Below are 16,189 nucleotides of genomic sequence, written 5' to 3'. Positions count from 1 at the left end.
GAGACCGGGGTTCGTGTCCTGTGTGTCACGTTTCCTAAACCCAACTCTTGCTTTCTTCTTTTCCTAAACCCAACTGTCCTGTTCTTTTTTTCCTAAACCCAACTGTCCCGCTCTTGTCCCGTGTGTCACAGAAACGTACCTTTTATAAGCCCACCCACAATCTTTTCTTTAACCTAAAGTCAAAAGTGACACCAATAGTCCCGACCAAACAAATAACAAATAAAGCGTGTTTAGATATGACGCCAAAGGAGACTTTTAGCGTCAATAACAACACCAAAGGCACCTGACCAAGCGTCCGTATATTATGCGATGGGAGTGAGAATGTGTTGTGAATGCACATTCATCCAGTACAAAAACCTGCATTTGGTATGAACCTTACTAAATGGATATGGACCTTGATTGAAAGTGCTGCTGGATTATGACATGCCACACATGGCTACTTTTTTTTTTTTTGCACTGTATAGGGACCAAAGTAAAAAGAAAAAAGCTTGTACTACTGTCTATGTTTGTAGAACTCGCACGTTCACAAAGGTGAGGTCATAATATATGTTGCACAATCAATTCACAGTTTTGTTTCTTTCATGCGAAAATAAATTAAGAGATAAAATGGCATGGTAGATCCACATGGCTCCAGCACAATTTTACATACTTTCAGACCCAATGTCAAATCTCAAAATAAATAGTGCAAAAATGTTTGGGAATAAATGAAACATGTAATTGTTTTACTTTACTTAATACTAGTTTTGTTAAGATGGGTATTTTTGGCAGTGAAACTATTACTGAACTCTCTTACTTCCAAACTAAAAAGTAGATGACTGACTGGAAAGCCCAGCAGTTATGAGTCTTACACCTACTGTAGCTGAGTACCAACTCTCTCCTTGTCACTCACACAAACACACACACACACACACACACACACACACACACACACACACACACAATCACGTTTGGTGAGGTAAAGCCGTATGCTTTTGTCCGTTGCCAGGGGGGTAAACACAAACACATAGAGTCTAATCTGAGAGCAAACAGCGGCGCCTCATGTTAACCAGCAGGGATACAGTTTCCCTCAACACCATGAGGCCTGCAGCAGTTAAGAGCCCACACACCAGAAACAGAGAGAGAGAATGAAACTGGGGATCCTGGTACCTTAAAAATAATTAAAAGTTAGAACATGTGATTGACTGATTGTTGTTTTGCTTTGTATTGTTTATCCTTTTCTTGTCTTTTTGGCATTTTCTTCCACTGTTGCCCTCTGTTGTATCTAACATGTAATGGGAAGATGTAATTGGTAAATATTATATCTGAAACAAAAGAAAATTAATCTGACATTTCAATACTTAACAGCATTTCCCCAAAGAAATATAACTGTTGCCTGGTTATACAGCTACAATTGATAATTATTTTTTTATTATTTGAATTATTTATCAATCTATCAATCATTATAGTAATTAATTGATTATTAACCCTGTAAAATGTGAAAACTACTTGAAATATTTAATTAGCTTTTGTTGTCAAACCAACAGTCCAAAACTTAGAATTATGAAATGTATGATGATAAAACACAGAAAACCAGCATTGTCACATATTAGAAGCTGGAACCAGCAAATGCATAATTGGTATATTTGGTTAATGACAATTAATTTATAAATTGCTGTTCATTCATGTTTGTCAAATGTCTGCCAGCATTGCTGTATACTGCTCCTACACATTTATCTATATAAATGGGAATTTTGTGTAAAGTGAGTTGGCTCAGAGGTTAGCAATGCTGCCTCACAACAAGAAGGTCCAGGATTTAAATCTCAGCTCATTACACATAAAGGTTTCGTAATGTGGACTTGAGAAATGTCAATAGTTGAGAACGTATGTATTAGTATTTTTGCAGTACTGTATCAACATCTGCATACAGTAGTTGATGCATGTGTTTATCCTGCACGCTGGGATAGTCATGCTGCCCCCTCATGACCCTGAAAAAGTGGGTATTAAAAAAGGAATGAATGATTGGTAACTGCAGATGATGGAATGCATTGTTTAAAGTTCGATTTTGTGGTTTTGGCAGGGCTTGAAGGTTGCCATGGGGGTTGTCCATCCAGTGGCTGACTGACAGTTATATCTCCAAGAGACGTGAACCACAATTGCTCTCGCTGGAATCTACATCTATCACCTAATTTATATCTGTCAGAAAACGTAATATCACTGTGTTTCATTAGATTGCATGCAAGAAAATATAAGGCTTTCTCACTGATATTCACTATTTTAAATTTAAACAAAATAACTTTAAGTCATGTAAAAGAGATCAGGGCCTGAATAAGTCAAGACAGTCAAGACATTTCAGACCACCTGCAGAGAACATTAATGTTGTGTGTCATGTTCTGTACTGCCAGCAACATCTCAAAGAATTGCCTTTAAGCCATTATGCTCATTCCACACACACATACAAATATATGCACACACACACACACACACACACACACACACACACACACACACACACACACACATGCCCTCAGATGAACGGTTTCCAGTTGAGTGAAAGGCGGATATTGTCCTATATCTTTATTCTGGTACAGTTTAATACGATAGAGAGAAAAACCCCAGAAACCAAAATAACGTGGAAATGGAATCCGTTCCTTCCATCCAAACAAATGACAGCACAATCTCATTTAGGACAGAGGCAGAGAACCTTTGTTTCCGTCATGTGTCGCAATATATACCTGGCCTCTGGGTAAAGCTGTGACATCTATTAAAAGGAGAAAGATTTAGGAATTAGACTGATGAGAAACTAAGGAAAAAAAGAGATGGGACTGAAGATCAGAGAAGACATTGCCATTATAAATTAAAGGTTGCTAAGTATAAAAAAGGAGATGGGGAGAGTAGATGCAGATAATGTGGTAACGGTCAAATCCCAGTGTCATCATCAAAATAAAAGCTGACCTATTACATCACAACATCAATGTTAGTATATCCTTAACATCTGACAAATGTGTGTATCTTTTTAAGATAAAATGGGTTGGTAGCATCATGCCCGCAATATTTCAAACAATATCTGTTTGTATTGTCACACACTGCAATGGACGATATTATATAATAATCTGCTTGACAGACGGTGAAGGAAGACAATTTACTCCTTTTTTTTTAAGAATGTAATTTGATTCAAATCCAGCCTTTGGATATCAATGTCTGAAATGTAATCAACAAAGCAGTAAAAGCAGATATAAGCCGCAGAAATCAGTATGAACCAGTTATTAACAAGAGCAAAGACCAATGTAACAAAATAAGGAGCTCAGATTCATGTTAAAGAGCGCTAAACTAAGCTCTCTTAGCAAGAAAAGAAGAAGAAGAAGAGTACTTAGGAACAAATTTTACAATTCTAGTGTTGGCACTGAGGCTAAGTTAAACTCTGGAATGTAACCAACAGGAACACATAACAACACCAAAAGAGATTGATGCAAAGAAAGAAAGATTCTTAGTTTAAACCGTTATGCTCAGCTAAAGTCACTGGAAAATACCAGCAGCAGTACATTTAATCACCAAAAGAGATCGGTGCAAAGAAAGAAAGAAAAGAAGAAGTTGAGAAATGAAATTCCTATAGATTAACCTAATGGAATTAACAATAAATGGGAAGGACAAATAAAGAAAGAACAGTGGTTGTGTATCACACATTAGAGCAGGATCCTTACCTAGGACGCCCAGCCGGTAGTTGACAGTTATGACAATCACATTTCCATAGCTGGCCAGGATGCTGCCATCAAACATATTCCCAGTTCCTTCCATGTAGGAGCCCCCGTGGATAAAAACCATCACTGGCTTGGGGCTTCCACTCTCCCTAATGTCTGGAGGGGGGAGAGGAAGAGGAGGAGGTGGAGAAGGTAGAAGGACTGATTAGATGACAGATTGAAGGTGACAGCAAAAGATGAAATTGCAATACTTTAGGGGGCTTTGGCCAACTCTTTAGTTTTTTTTTCTCTGAGTAATCTTGGCACACTGGCTTGTTAACATGGAGACCTTGTTAGTTTGAGGCGTCAAACCATTCATTTTTGTACATGAAGGTTTGTGACATGTTTGTTTTGATTGGAATATGTTGTTTATTTTTTAACCTATTTTAAATCCATATAGGTGTTAATGAAACAGCATATTTAAAGTGCCGAGTGTTAATTTTCCTCCAGGCAATGGACTGTCAATGTTGAGTGGCAATCTAAACTGTCATACCAAGTCGAGATAAAACTTGTGCGACTAATCTGGAAGAAATTCTAATAAAAAAATTGCATATTAGGTTTGGACAATTTTATGAAAAATCACTGCTATATTGAAACTTTAATTTAGATTCAGGTAAGCACTTCATAGTTGTTTAGCTATAGGGAAATATTTGCCTTGATTTTGTGAATATAAATGCATGTGAGCACTGAGATATTAAACTATGAAGGGAACTATGAAGAACTAAAACCTGAATGGGACATTTGTCTTTTTAAATAATTTAAAGCGTTGTGAAGGACAGGATGTTGATTCAGCTTTTAAATTACAGCTCAGTCATTTCCATAAATTACAGTGTAATAAGGCAGTAGCTAAATGCGGTCAATGATCAGTTGTCATACTGGATTTACATATCCTGCAACAAAGCAGGAGGTGTGTTTCTATTAACATAGGAATATTTTTGAAGGTGTAGTTCCATCTGTCAAATATGATGCCAAGGTGAGGAGAATGGTGCATGCTGTTAGCAGCAGAATTACTCATGTTAAAATGTGTTACATATGGCTGATTAGAGTGGAAGAAGGGAGGGCTGTATTGTAAAGCTTTAGCCCTTGATGTGATTCTAATATGGGTTGGATTGTGCGCAAAAATAATAAGAAGACTTGGAGAGATCTAACAACATGCTGGAACCCACGTCCAAAACAAGGTTTCACTTTCATGTTCTGCATCTCCGAGATAACGCGTTTCATCTTGCTTCCTAACTATCTCCATCAGTACATGAGACAGCACACATCGTTAATCCCACTGATGTTTTACTACTGAGGGACTCAGGTCCAGAGAGAGATCAGTAAGTCTATTCGGAATTCAAAATTAACCAAGCAAGAAAATAGAAAAGTGTTTCCTCCGAGACAAGAGAATAAAAAGATATTCAGTTGTTCCAAGAGTAAGAGAGGCATAAAGATTGAGTGTTTGTGTCTGAAAGTTGTGAAGTAGTACTCAGAACCCAGGGGCTAGACAAAAGAATGTATACACCGCAGGAAAAAGAATTCTACTCAGAAGGAACTTGATCACAGTAACAAACACTGTTGTATAGGTGGCTCAATTATGCCTTTAAATTGTTTGCATCGCTAGGATTACTTTGATGAAATGATGGCTTTTCTTATTAAAATACTGTATTAAAATAATAAAACTACTCTGGTAAAAACAAAAAAGATGGGTGCCCTCCACTTTACCTTCCTTGTGAATGGTTAGAGATGAAAGATGTGTGAGAGTGTGTGTGTGTGTGTGTGTGTGTGTGTGTGTGTGTGTGTGTGTGTGTGTGTGTGTGTGTGTGTGTGTGTGTGTGTGTGTGTGTGTGTGAATCATAATCATCTGCATGCCAATGAAGATAATGTTATATTATGAGGGTGTCAGCCATGATGGTGATGATGACGGCAACAACCATACTGGTAATGTTGATAATAATAATAATAATAATAATAATAATAATAATAATAATAGTGTTAGCTTATTACAGTGATGACAATATTGACAATAATGATGACTGCAGAAAACCATAATGATGATGATGTTAAAATGACAGTGATGTTGAGAAATACATAGATGATAATGGTCATGGTCTTATGGTTGTGAAGATGATGCTGACAACAACTATGGAGCTATGCTCAGTATCACATGTAGACCACACATTATAAGTTTCATGTAAATCGGATGATGTTTGTCATATAAGGCTGATTTCCTGTTGCCAGCAGGGGACACTATGACCAAAAGTCAATTTGGGGCTATAGATGACCTCAGGCCTGGACTCTTGTCAATTGTAAGTAATTTTGGGCAGATATGACAATGTACACTCAAGTTACAACAACTTCTTCGTTCATCAATAAATGCTCAAAATGGCCGCCACGCACACACCGTTGGACAAAAAGTTTTGTTTTTAATAACTTTTCATCGTTGAGGTCTTTAGATGACACAGACCAAATTTGAAGTTGATCGGATGAAATCTCAATGAGGAGTTCATTAAAGTATAGCACCTTGACTTTTAGGTCTATTTCCTGTTGCCACTAGGGGGCGCTATGACTTTGAGTAAATATCTGTCTCTATATGTCCTCAGGGTTGGACTCTTATGAAGCCTTAACATTTTTGAGCTGATGGGGCAATGTACACTCAAGTTATACCCACTTCCTGTTTCGTTGGTGAAACACACCAAATGGCCGCCCCCCACAGCATCACATACCCTTCACCATACCTAGAGATTGGCATGGTTTTATTTCAGTTAGCCTAATAGCTGGTTTGATTTGCATTGAGAGATGATTTTATGGAAAGTACCCCATGCCAATCTCTAGGTATGGTGAAGGGTATGTGATGATGTGGGGCTATTTTAATTCCAAAGGCCAAGGGAACTTTATCAGGATGCATAGTATCCTGGATCCATGAAATAACTGGCCTTTAAAAATAGAAATCTGCCTGCCTCTATGGTAATTTAACATAGGGGTGTACTTACTTATGCCCCCTGTATTTTAAGGAAGAACATTTATTTATTTATTTACAATACATTATTCATTCACAAAGAAAATTGGTCTCCTTAAAGATTGGATTTTTCCTCATTTCTGTAATTAAGGCATTAAGATCAATTTCCAAAAGATTATTTTTTTCTTCCTCTTTTTAGTCAACTTTAGCATGGGTGTCCTAATTTTTTCACATGACTGTATATTAGGGCTGTCAAAATAACGCGTTAATTTCGATTAATTAATCTGAGAAAAAATTACGCGTTAAAAAGAATAACGCAGATTAATCCATTCCATATTGACGTTTGACCTGGAGCCGTTCTAGCCACCATTCGACTGTAAAATGAAGGAGGGAGATGAGAATGTGCTGCCTGGATCATTAATTGGAACATTTACTTGTAAAAATCTTCTGCCAACCCTGACTAGTGAAATCTGGTGCCACTGATATGTCTGTGCTTCTCTCTGATGCTCTGAACAGACGATACAGGCAACACAAACACCGCTGCACGTGACGCTAGTTAACACTATACTCGACAGCAGCTAACGTTAGCCTACCGCTAGCTAGTAGCTGGATTAAACACGGTTAAAATGTTGACAGCTAACACTAAACGGTGTAAAGTTTGACTGCGTTTTACTGTAGAGGATTCAACACCGGTATGTAACAATCTGCAGATGCTGTCGGAAAAACAACACAGACGGTGCGTTCAATGAAACTGGTAAACTACAGCCTCGTGGTGCATTTGAAGTTATTGTAAATGTCCTCTTCCCATCTGGTGGTTGTTTTTGTTGTTCAACAGCAATTTACTAGTGAAATAAGTTATTGTTATTGTTATACATTATTATTAAATCATTTAATTTTGACCATATGGCCTTAGCAATAAACAAGCTTTAATGTCACCGACTGTTGTTTAGTACCCTTTTTTTTTCTTTTCTTTTTTTACTTTCTTAAAAAGTATTGGTTCAGGCACCGTTAATTATGTATGCGATTCATTTTGATTAATTGTAATTAGTATGTAATTAGATTACATTTTTTAATCGATTGACAGCCCTAACATACATATTATATATATATATATGAATACTCTATATGAGCTGTATGACATTTTATCATTTTCGGTATGTGTATATGTGCTCTCAAGTATTACATAAATACATATTTTTTGCTGCAGTGGGATACATCCAGCGGGATACATCCAGCGGATGTGTCTTTTTGTTTAGCGCTGAAGTTTAGCAGTAATGAAGTGAGGTTAGGATAAAATTGGCAATGTTTGAGCATTTGATGGAATTACCTGAATTTACTTTTTGAAACAAGTCCCGGTATATATTGAACACACTGTACTGGGAGGTTTTAAGTTCATGTAATCCAGCTTGCTCTCAGTATGGTGTCCTGGCATCCTTCATTGGCTGCCAAAGCAAGACTCAGGGCCAAAAAAAAAAATCTAAACCCCAGTCTCTCCCATTCCCCTAACTTATAAACTAATCATCATTGAGCTGATTGCAAATGTCATCTCTTTCCATCATCCTCTTGCATGGAGTGAGTTAATGTTGTATTTGGGGTTATTACAGGAACATCCAGTATTTACCCGATTATTTTCAATATCAATATGTCCTTTCATTCTTCTGTTTGAAGTAACTTTAAATGATTTAGGTTTTTTAACAATGGAGGTGGGAACATCCAACTGTCCTGTTTAGTTTTTTTTTACAGCAAGCAGCAAGATGAAAGCTAGTTTTGAGAAGAGCTAAAATAAGATGCAATCTTGAAGTGATTTGACCATTCAATCTTTCCAGGGACGAACATGGGTGAGGGAGAGTTTGTCAGAGGAAAGGTACCATACCAACATGGAGTAGATTGTTGCTTCCTTGAGGATGAGGTTATGATCAAAGAGATCCAGGTGCTCAGAGCAAACCCTGAGAGATGCCCTCGGGCTGTTGCAACAACTTTGGTATCCTCTCCCTCTGCCAGTGTAGAGGACTTATCAAACCAACAGCAGAGACAACGAGCAGAGGTGTTTTTGGATTCAGCCTTTTGCTGCACTGAGCAAAACCATGGGGACGCTCCGTAAAAGCAACAGGAAACAAAATGAGGCCCAGAGGTAAACACAAATTAAAATGCTTCCAGATGAAATGCTCCTGTGTAATCACTGCAACTGTGCAGATGTAACTCAACAGAGTACATATCCACTGGCATGTGTAAGATGGCATGAATACGAACATGTAATGACATGAAGATTTGATGGAATGTTTACCGTACTTCTGCCATATGCAACTGAATATCTTCTCAGCAATATATTACATTTGTACGTAGGATTTGTGTCTGAACTAATACATTGTTTTAATCATATTTGCTTTTACTGCATTGCATGTCATCATGACAACATATATGTTTATTGTTGTTGTGATGTTGCTCATAATAACTAAATAAAAATAATAACAACATTGGAAAGTAATCACTGTCCTTTTTAAGTCCGAATTCATGTTGATGGAGATACCATATTTACCAGTTTCCAACTTGTAAATATTATAATCCAACTCAGGCCAAAGTCAGTTGTTAAAGGTAAGGAGGGTCTGGCAGGTCCACACAGCATTCCGGGATAGGAGAAAAACGTGCTCTGGTTTATTGGCATTTCTTTAAACCAATCGCAATCGTCTTGGGTGGCGCTAAGCTAGGGCTGCTCGATTATGGAAAAAATAATAATCACGATTGTTTTGGTCAATATTGACATTACGATTATTTAACACAATTACTCATTAACCTTTGGATATAATGAATAGTGTCCAGGGCAGGGCCTGAAATTAACACCCGACCACGCGCCATATGTGGGTGAATTTTGCAATTGGTGGGTAACACTGTCAATCTACCTGCCACATCGACAGGTAGCCAATGAGAATTGAGTGATTCATGAAGTTGAATTGTTGAATTGTTGAAATTGTTGTTCTTTTACATTTCAACGAAGTCCGCCATTTTGTTGGATTTTAGCTAAAAATGTGGCGGCACATTACTGGGGTAAAGAGGCCAGCTGAAACGAACAACCAACAAAAAGATGAGGATGAGTCAAAGAAAAGTAAAAGAAGACGTTTTAATACAAAGTGGACAATTGGAGACAACGGCAAGGTTCGTGATTGGCTGATTTATGACAGCAGTACAGAACAAATGTACTGATGTCCATGAAAGCAACGCAGTTTGAGAGGATGCGACTGTTGTTTGGGGAACATTCATGCGATCCGAAAGAAGATGAGGCTGTTCTCTGACTACGTTTGGATGTGCGAGTAAGTATTAAACTGTTGGTCAGATGGGATGAGATAATGCAACGCTAACGTAGGTCAGTTACAGTACAATGACAGTTGCACAGATGTGTGTGTGTGTGTGTGTGTGTGTGTGTGTGTGTGTGTGTGTGTGCGTGTTGGGAACTGGTGAGAAAATGTCCGGTACTAGGTAACTTTACCAGTAATAATAATAATATTAATTTAATTCTGCTTAACGATTCCTGAACGCTGTAACTAACAGCTGCCAGGACCTGTCTACGTGACTAAATCAGCCATGAACACAGCCACGTGTGATTTGTTTACATACTAGCTGCGGTAGGTCTATATCTGTTAAGTTAGCACTGTGTGTGTGTGTGTGTGTGTGTGTGTGTGTGTGTGTGTGTGTGTGTGTGTGTGTGTGTGTGTGTGTGTGTGTGTACGTGCGTGCATGTGCATGTGCTGGCATGCTTGTGTTATCAAGCTAACTGTGAATTGTCATTGTGTCTGTAGGGTGGTAATAGACAGCACTTAAATGTGTATTCTTACAAGTTAAAGAACAATGTTTGTGCAATTTCTGTTTTTCACCTTTATGAGGCAAAAAAAAACTGGCTGGTAAAAAGTCACTGTGGCGGTTTTTATTTTTATTTTTTATTTTTTTTAAGTTTTTAGTTTTGAACATGAGCAGAAATCTTGCTCAAACATCTGAAATATTACAGTCCAGGGGTTTATTAATTAATTAAAATGAATTCATGTATCATTGAGGTGAATAATTGTCATATGCACATTTAAGGAGGTTACTTCCCCAACAAAAGATGAAGAGGAGGTAAGCGCAAATGATGCCTAGGCTATATGTGTGCTGACTCAGATATAATAAGATAGGCAGCTCTACAGGCGAATACATAGTTGAAAGCAATACAGAATGCCTGACAGCCTTACTGCAAACTATTCCATTATGTTTTTATATTTGGATTGTAATCTATGTTTCCCTTTACATAAAGATATTTCCAGCATAAATTAATTCAGAAAAAGGTAGAAATAGGTGCATAAAAATTCACCTGAATGCAGGAAATGACGTGTTTAATGCTCAAAATTTTCAGGGGGTGGACCCCCAGACCAAGTCACCACACAAATCTGGAAACAAAACACTGGCCTTTGGGTTGCCAGACCAGTTATGACTAGACCAAATGTTGGTGCCATCTAACTTACATGCAAGCTAGAAACTAAAATGAACATACATTGCTACTCTCTTGCTGACACAGCACTGTGACGATCTTGGCAATGCGAGACTAGGGAGGGGACGCAAAACTCAATCTCGCCTAGGGCAACCAAAGGGCTAGAGTCGGCCCTGGGGTTAGCTAACTTTAACTGTTCCCAGACAACAGAGTTGGTTTTGTCTTTATTGCTCACCAAACGCTGCTGTGGCTGCCCTCCTTCTGCCATCTTTAATCGCGCTGAATTTCTAAATTCCAGCGGATGATATGCATACGACTTGCCTCCCTGACTGTATAGGCTGAGAGAGTTTATTGTTTTGGTGGAACGTGTAGGTTTAAAGGTTGTTTTAGTCGTGCAACAGAAAACTAAGATTCGACAGATAGTCTAGCTAGCTGTCTCGATTTACCCTTCAGATATCTGACGAGCAGTTAACCATCATAAATCGATCAGAGTAAACCATCATAAATCGACCAGAGTTTACAACACAAAGAAAGCAATAGGGGACGGACATCGGCCGAAAAGAGGGACATCTGGCGGAATTTCAGGCCACACCGGAGCAATCCTGGAAGTGGAACGTCGTGGATATAGACTTAGGGGCAGTGGTAACTAAAGGTTAAAGAAGCAAGCTTGTGACTGGGAAGTCGTCGGTTCAATCGCCAGACCAACAGGATAAAATCTGGGTGGGGAAAGTGAAAGAGCAGCACTTGTCCCCATTACCACCACTGAGGTGCCCTTGAGCAAGGCCCTTAACCCCAACCGCTCAAGTGGAGCTGCTCAGTAGCCAGCAGATCAGACTGTGATTGTACTGGGCAGCTTCCAGGTATGAATGTGTAACTGTGTGAATGTGACAGGTCGTCGTTGCAAATGAGAATTTGTTCTCAATCGATTTACCTGGATAAATAAAGGTTAAATTAAAAACAATTCTTAAACGTTTGCTCATATGTACCTTTACAAGCTTAAATTAATATTCAATGACAATGTTTGTGAATATTTCATACTGAATGTTTTATTTTTTTGATCAATTTCTATAGTATTCATGCATGGCAACTACAGTATGGTATGGTTAGGCTATAGTTAAGGTTAGGAAGCAGTCGTGGTTATGACAAATAATCCATGGTTTAGGTGTGGCTAAAGTATGGGTACTGTTTGGCAAGCTTCCAGGTATGAATGTGTAACTGTGTGAATGTGACAGGTCGTCGTTGCAAATGAGAATTTGTTCTCAATCGACTTACCTGGATAAATAAAGGTTAAATTTAAAAAAAAAAGAAATTTAAAAAGGATCATAGGGTAGATGTACAGTATAATGCCCAGAGGGGAGTCAGGTGCAACACAACTGACACACACGTATTCCTTTTCACCAGTCCTGTCATTAAAGTGATCACAGACCCTGAAAAGGAGCCTGACGCGTCCACGAGATAAAAGAGTATGAATGGACAGGGCGCAGACCACAACGCTGCTGTACATATCAAAAAGGCTGGCTACACTGCCTCGCTGTGTGTAAAGTGTGGGAGGGTCTGCCTGCCCATTGGCTTGGAAGTTGCTAAGCCATCTCGCAAGGTGTTTCTTGGATAGGGCTTTACCGGCCACACCATTTCCAAAACACACGTCTGATGGTGGCCGTGTGTTCAACAAAACATGCCAACTCACAAACTGGGCACAGCAGATGTCATTTTCCCTCACTGTCCCTGTGCATGGGGTCGAAGACAAAAAGCGTCCAGCCTGCCAGCTGCCAGGTAGTTTTGTTTCAATTCACGATGTTAACCACATGGCACCAAAACTGCGACCATTTCACAACATGTGCCTGTACGGTCATATATGTTGTTTTGGGAGTAATTGGCAAACAATATTTTTTTGTCGTTTAGGTATGAGGACATGTTGCCTTAAACTAAACAAACTTTAGTTTGCTAACTCAGCGTTTGCAAACTTAAGCTGACTTGAGTTATAAAAATGATAATCTTATTACATATGACGTGAAAGTAGCACAGTTATTGTTGTACCTTTGTACAATGGCTTATGTAGGAGGTCAGGGTGGATGGTTGGGTCTACAGTATATACAGTATATACATTATTTTTGACACAGAAGACTGGGCCAGCTGTCAAGTATTTTAAACTGCCTAAACTTTACCGGACACCAACCATAGAAGCGGCATGTCAGAAAATCCATACAGACGTTTTTTTTTTTTTTTTTCAGAGGCAGGATTTCCATCAAGTCCTTGTTGAATTGCTATGACTGCAATGTGAAGAGCAGTTTACTGCAACTGCACTTAAAATTAAAAAAATACCACTATGCAGTAAACTCTTTTGTTTTGTGGTTTCACATTGGTTGGTCTAGTTTTTGCAGCCTCAATAGTTGGAGTTGCACCTGAAATGTCACCAGCGGGAGCCTCTGGGTGAGCTTAATGCAACAAGGTAGCACATTCCCCAGTTGATCTTTTGTCATCCTTTCCTCGGCTCTTCATGTCTTCATTCTGTGACACAATATATATCCTTGTGCCCTCCACACCACATATCTATAGTGTATAAGGAGATTAAAATCCCACAGGTAAAGGATACCAGGGGCCCTATATGAGTCTTGTATGTACCACAGTTCACAACATCTCCACTTCTGTATACCCACTCTTAACCACTCCAGCATTATTCGCTGTAAAAAAAAACAAACAGAGCTTCTAACAAATCCTCAGCTCTCAGGGACTTTCCTGTTTACATCTCTATTCCCAGTACAAAAGGATTACAAACACCAGCTTTAGTGAGTATAAAGCGATTGTAAAATCCAAGATTTGCTGAGTGGGAGGGTTTGGGAGGTTAGGGGATGTCCTCATTGAGTTTGCATCTACAAGGCGACAAGAGGTCAAGGGTTAAGAGCATCAGGAATCACTGGGGGGGATCCGAGCTGATCAGAGTCAGCCTGGATGGGGCAACAAAGTGTGTGACTGTTCGTGTGTATGTGTGTGTCCTCAAGTATATTTTCCACTATATTAGGGATTAGTTGTCTGCCTTGCATCCTATTTTGAGATAATACTTGAAGATTTCTGGGATTTTATTGAATAGATCTGTGTGACTCTCTAATCTTATTGGTGTGTGTGTGTGTGTGTGTGTGTGTGTGTGTGTGTGTGTGTGTGTGTGTGTGTGTGTGTGTGTGTGTGTGTGTGTGTTGTGTCTGTGTTTGTGAGCTCCCAGAAAAACAGCGTAATGGCACAGATCAAAGGGATCCGGATGGTTGTGAGCCTTATTTGGATGTAATTGCTGTTTACTTCGTCACATTATACAGTAGAGGTGCCTTATTAAGACTTTCTGCCTGTCATTAAAGTAGCACTCCAGCAGCCTGAAGGGGATACCACTCTATCTCAGGCTTTTATCAAGGACATTTTATCCTTAATATGGCTTTTCAAAGGACTGCTTGTTTATGGCAACTAAGCAAAGGTTTATATTTTTGTATTCTCGAGATTACTGAATTTCCAGCACACTGTCTTAGCTTTCAAACAGCATTTACTTTAAATTCTAGAGGAGCAATTCCAATATGATGGTCCTATAGTCTTTGTCAGGTATCCACTGGGTCCCTTTAGTATTCCATTTCATATTCCCAATAATCTTCTATGATTAAATGCCTTCAAAGCAACAACATATGTGGTAAATGCTAATGTATTTTGATGTCCCCTTTGTTTCAGGGTTCACAGGTATGTGTGCAGAAGAGAAACCATGTGATTTAGTTCCAAAAATGTAGTGAGTGAATCAGGCCACAGATAAATGAGGTAACTAATATGTCTTGAACTCCAAATGTGGTTACATACTGTACTGCACATTACCAATACAGTGAGGCAGTGTAGGCATCCATACTAGTGTGGAGTAACCTTCCTGGTAAGGAATCTATCTTGTCATAGTAAACATTTCTGATGATCATCTTCATTACAATATAGAATATCCAAACTTCTGATTGTAAATTGCAGGTGGTGAGAGAGATCTTTCCAAGGCTTTAGCACATGTTAGGATTTTAGTTATATTATAAAGTTCATTAAATTACATAAACATCCCTCAGAGGCAGAACTGGATGGAAGTAACTGTAACAGTTAAGTTACAGAGCACATATCATGACTGGTTTAGTTTGTATCTTTTTATCACTGGTGAAAGGTAACTAACAGCATTTATTCAAGTACTTACTTAGCTACATTCAATTTTGAGGCGGTTGTACTTTCATTTTAAGCTACTTTATAGTTTTAATACAGTACCTTACAAAAGAAAATATTTTACTTTCAACTTCACAACATTTATTTGACCGCCAGCGTTTCAGATTTTACATACACAATATATAATCACCTTATACAATATAATATATTGTTATATATTACAACAATATACAAAGCAGTTTAAATATATACCCTGACCAGCTGCACTGTTAAAATGCATGTTATTTCGTCACTAATAAATAAATGAGTAATTTATATAATTTCACAGGAAAAATAAATAATAACTTAGCACACGTTCACAGTTCCATCTTGTGAACTTCAGCTGTTAGTTGACATACAGAGTAAACTCTGTATAGTAATGAATGCCACAACATTCCCAGTTCATTTTATTGATAATATATTTCTACTTTTACTTCTTAAGTGCAATTTTGAATGCATTTTTACTTGTATTTCTATTTTTACTTCTTTGAGAATTATGTTTTTGGAATGGAAGGGGTATAAATACATTGGTTTATGTCATCTATGCTACATGTTACTAGCATGATCAGACTTGGTAATATTAGCAAACAAACTCTGGTTCTGTGGAGATTTAACTCAACAAATGAGATTATTTCTGCTGCTCTGTCTCTCCGAGATGCTTGCAAAATTTAAATTACAATCTGCTGTGTAAGCAGTCCTCAAAGTTTGAAAATCATGCGATTGACAATAGCTAGAATTACCTAGCAATAGAAATTGAGTACTGAGTATTTATGTGCTGTTTTGATTGTGTGTTCTCCAAAAAGCATTAAAATGGAGAGCCCAGATGATCACTTGAAACCATAATGACAGTAATGTCACTTGAAATCAGTTCCACCCAAATGCTGG

General features: G+C 38.3%; 1 protein-coding gene across 7 annotated transcripts in view; it reads right to left on the bottom strand.

Annotated features, from left to right (window-relative positions):
• The window catches only part of nlgn1 (neuroligin 1), a 361,678-nt gene that overhangs the window by 222,092 nt on the left and 123,397 nt on the right, over nucleotides 1–16,189 (bottom strand). For 5 of the 7 annotated variants that reach the window (XM_078259490.1, XM_078259485.1, XM_078259488.1 and 2 more), the window contains one exon: nucleotides 3,678–3,830. In XM_078259490.1, coding sequence (XP_078115616.1) covers nucleotides 3,678–3,830 — 153 coding nt within the window. Of the gene's footprint in view, nucleotides 1–3,677; nucleotides 3,831–12,074; nucleotides 12,091–16,189 lie in introns of all 7 variants that reach the window. The other 2 variants (XM_078259489.1, XM_078259486.1) reach the window with 2 other exon arrangements.

Source organism: Sander vitreus, chromosome 9 (assembly GCF_031162955.1).
Source record: "Sander vitreus isolate 19-12246 chromosome 9, sanVit1, whole genome shotgun sequence".
In the NCBI taxonomy this organism is placed as follows: Eukaryota; Metazoa; Chordata; class Actinopteri; order Perciformes; family Percidae; genus Sander; species Sander vitreus.
Note: the sequence above shows the minus strand (reverse complement) of the source record. Positions and strands in the feature narration are given on the sequence as shown.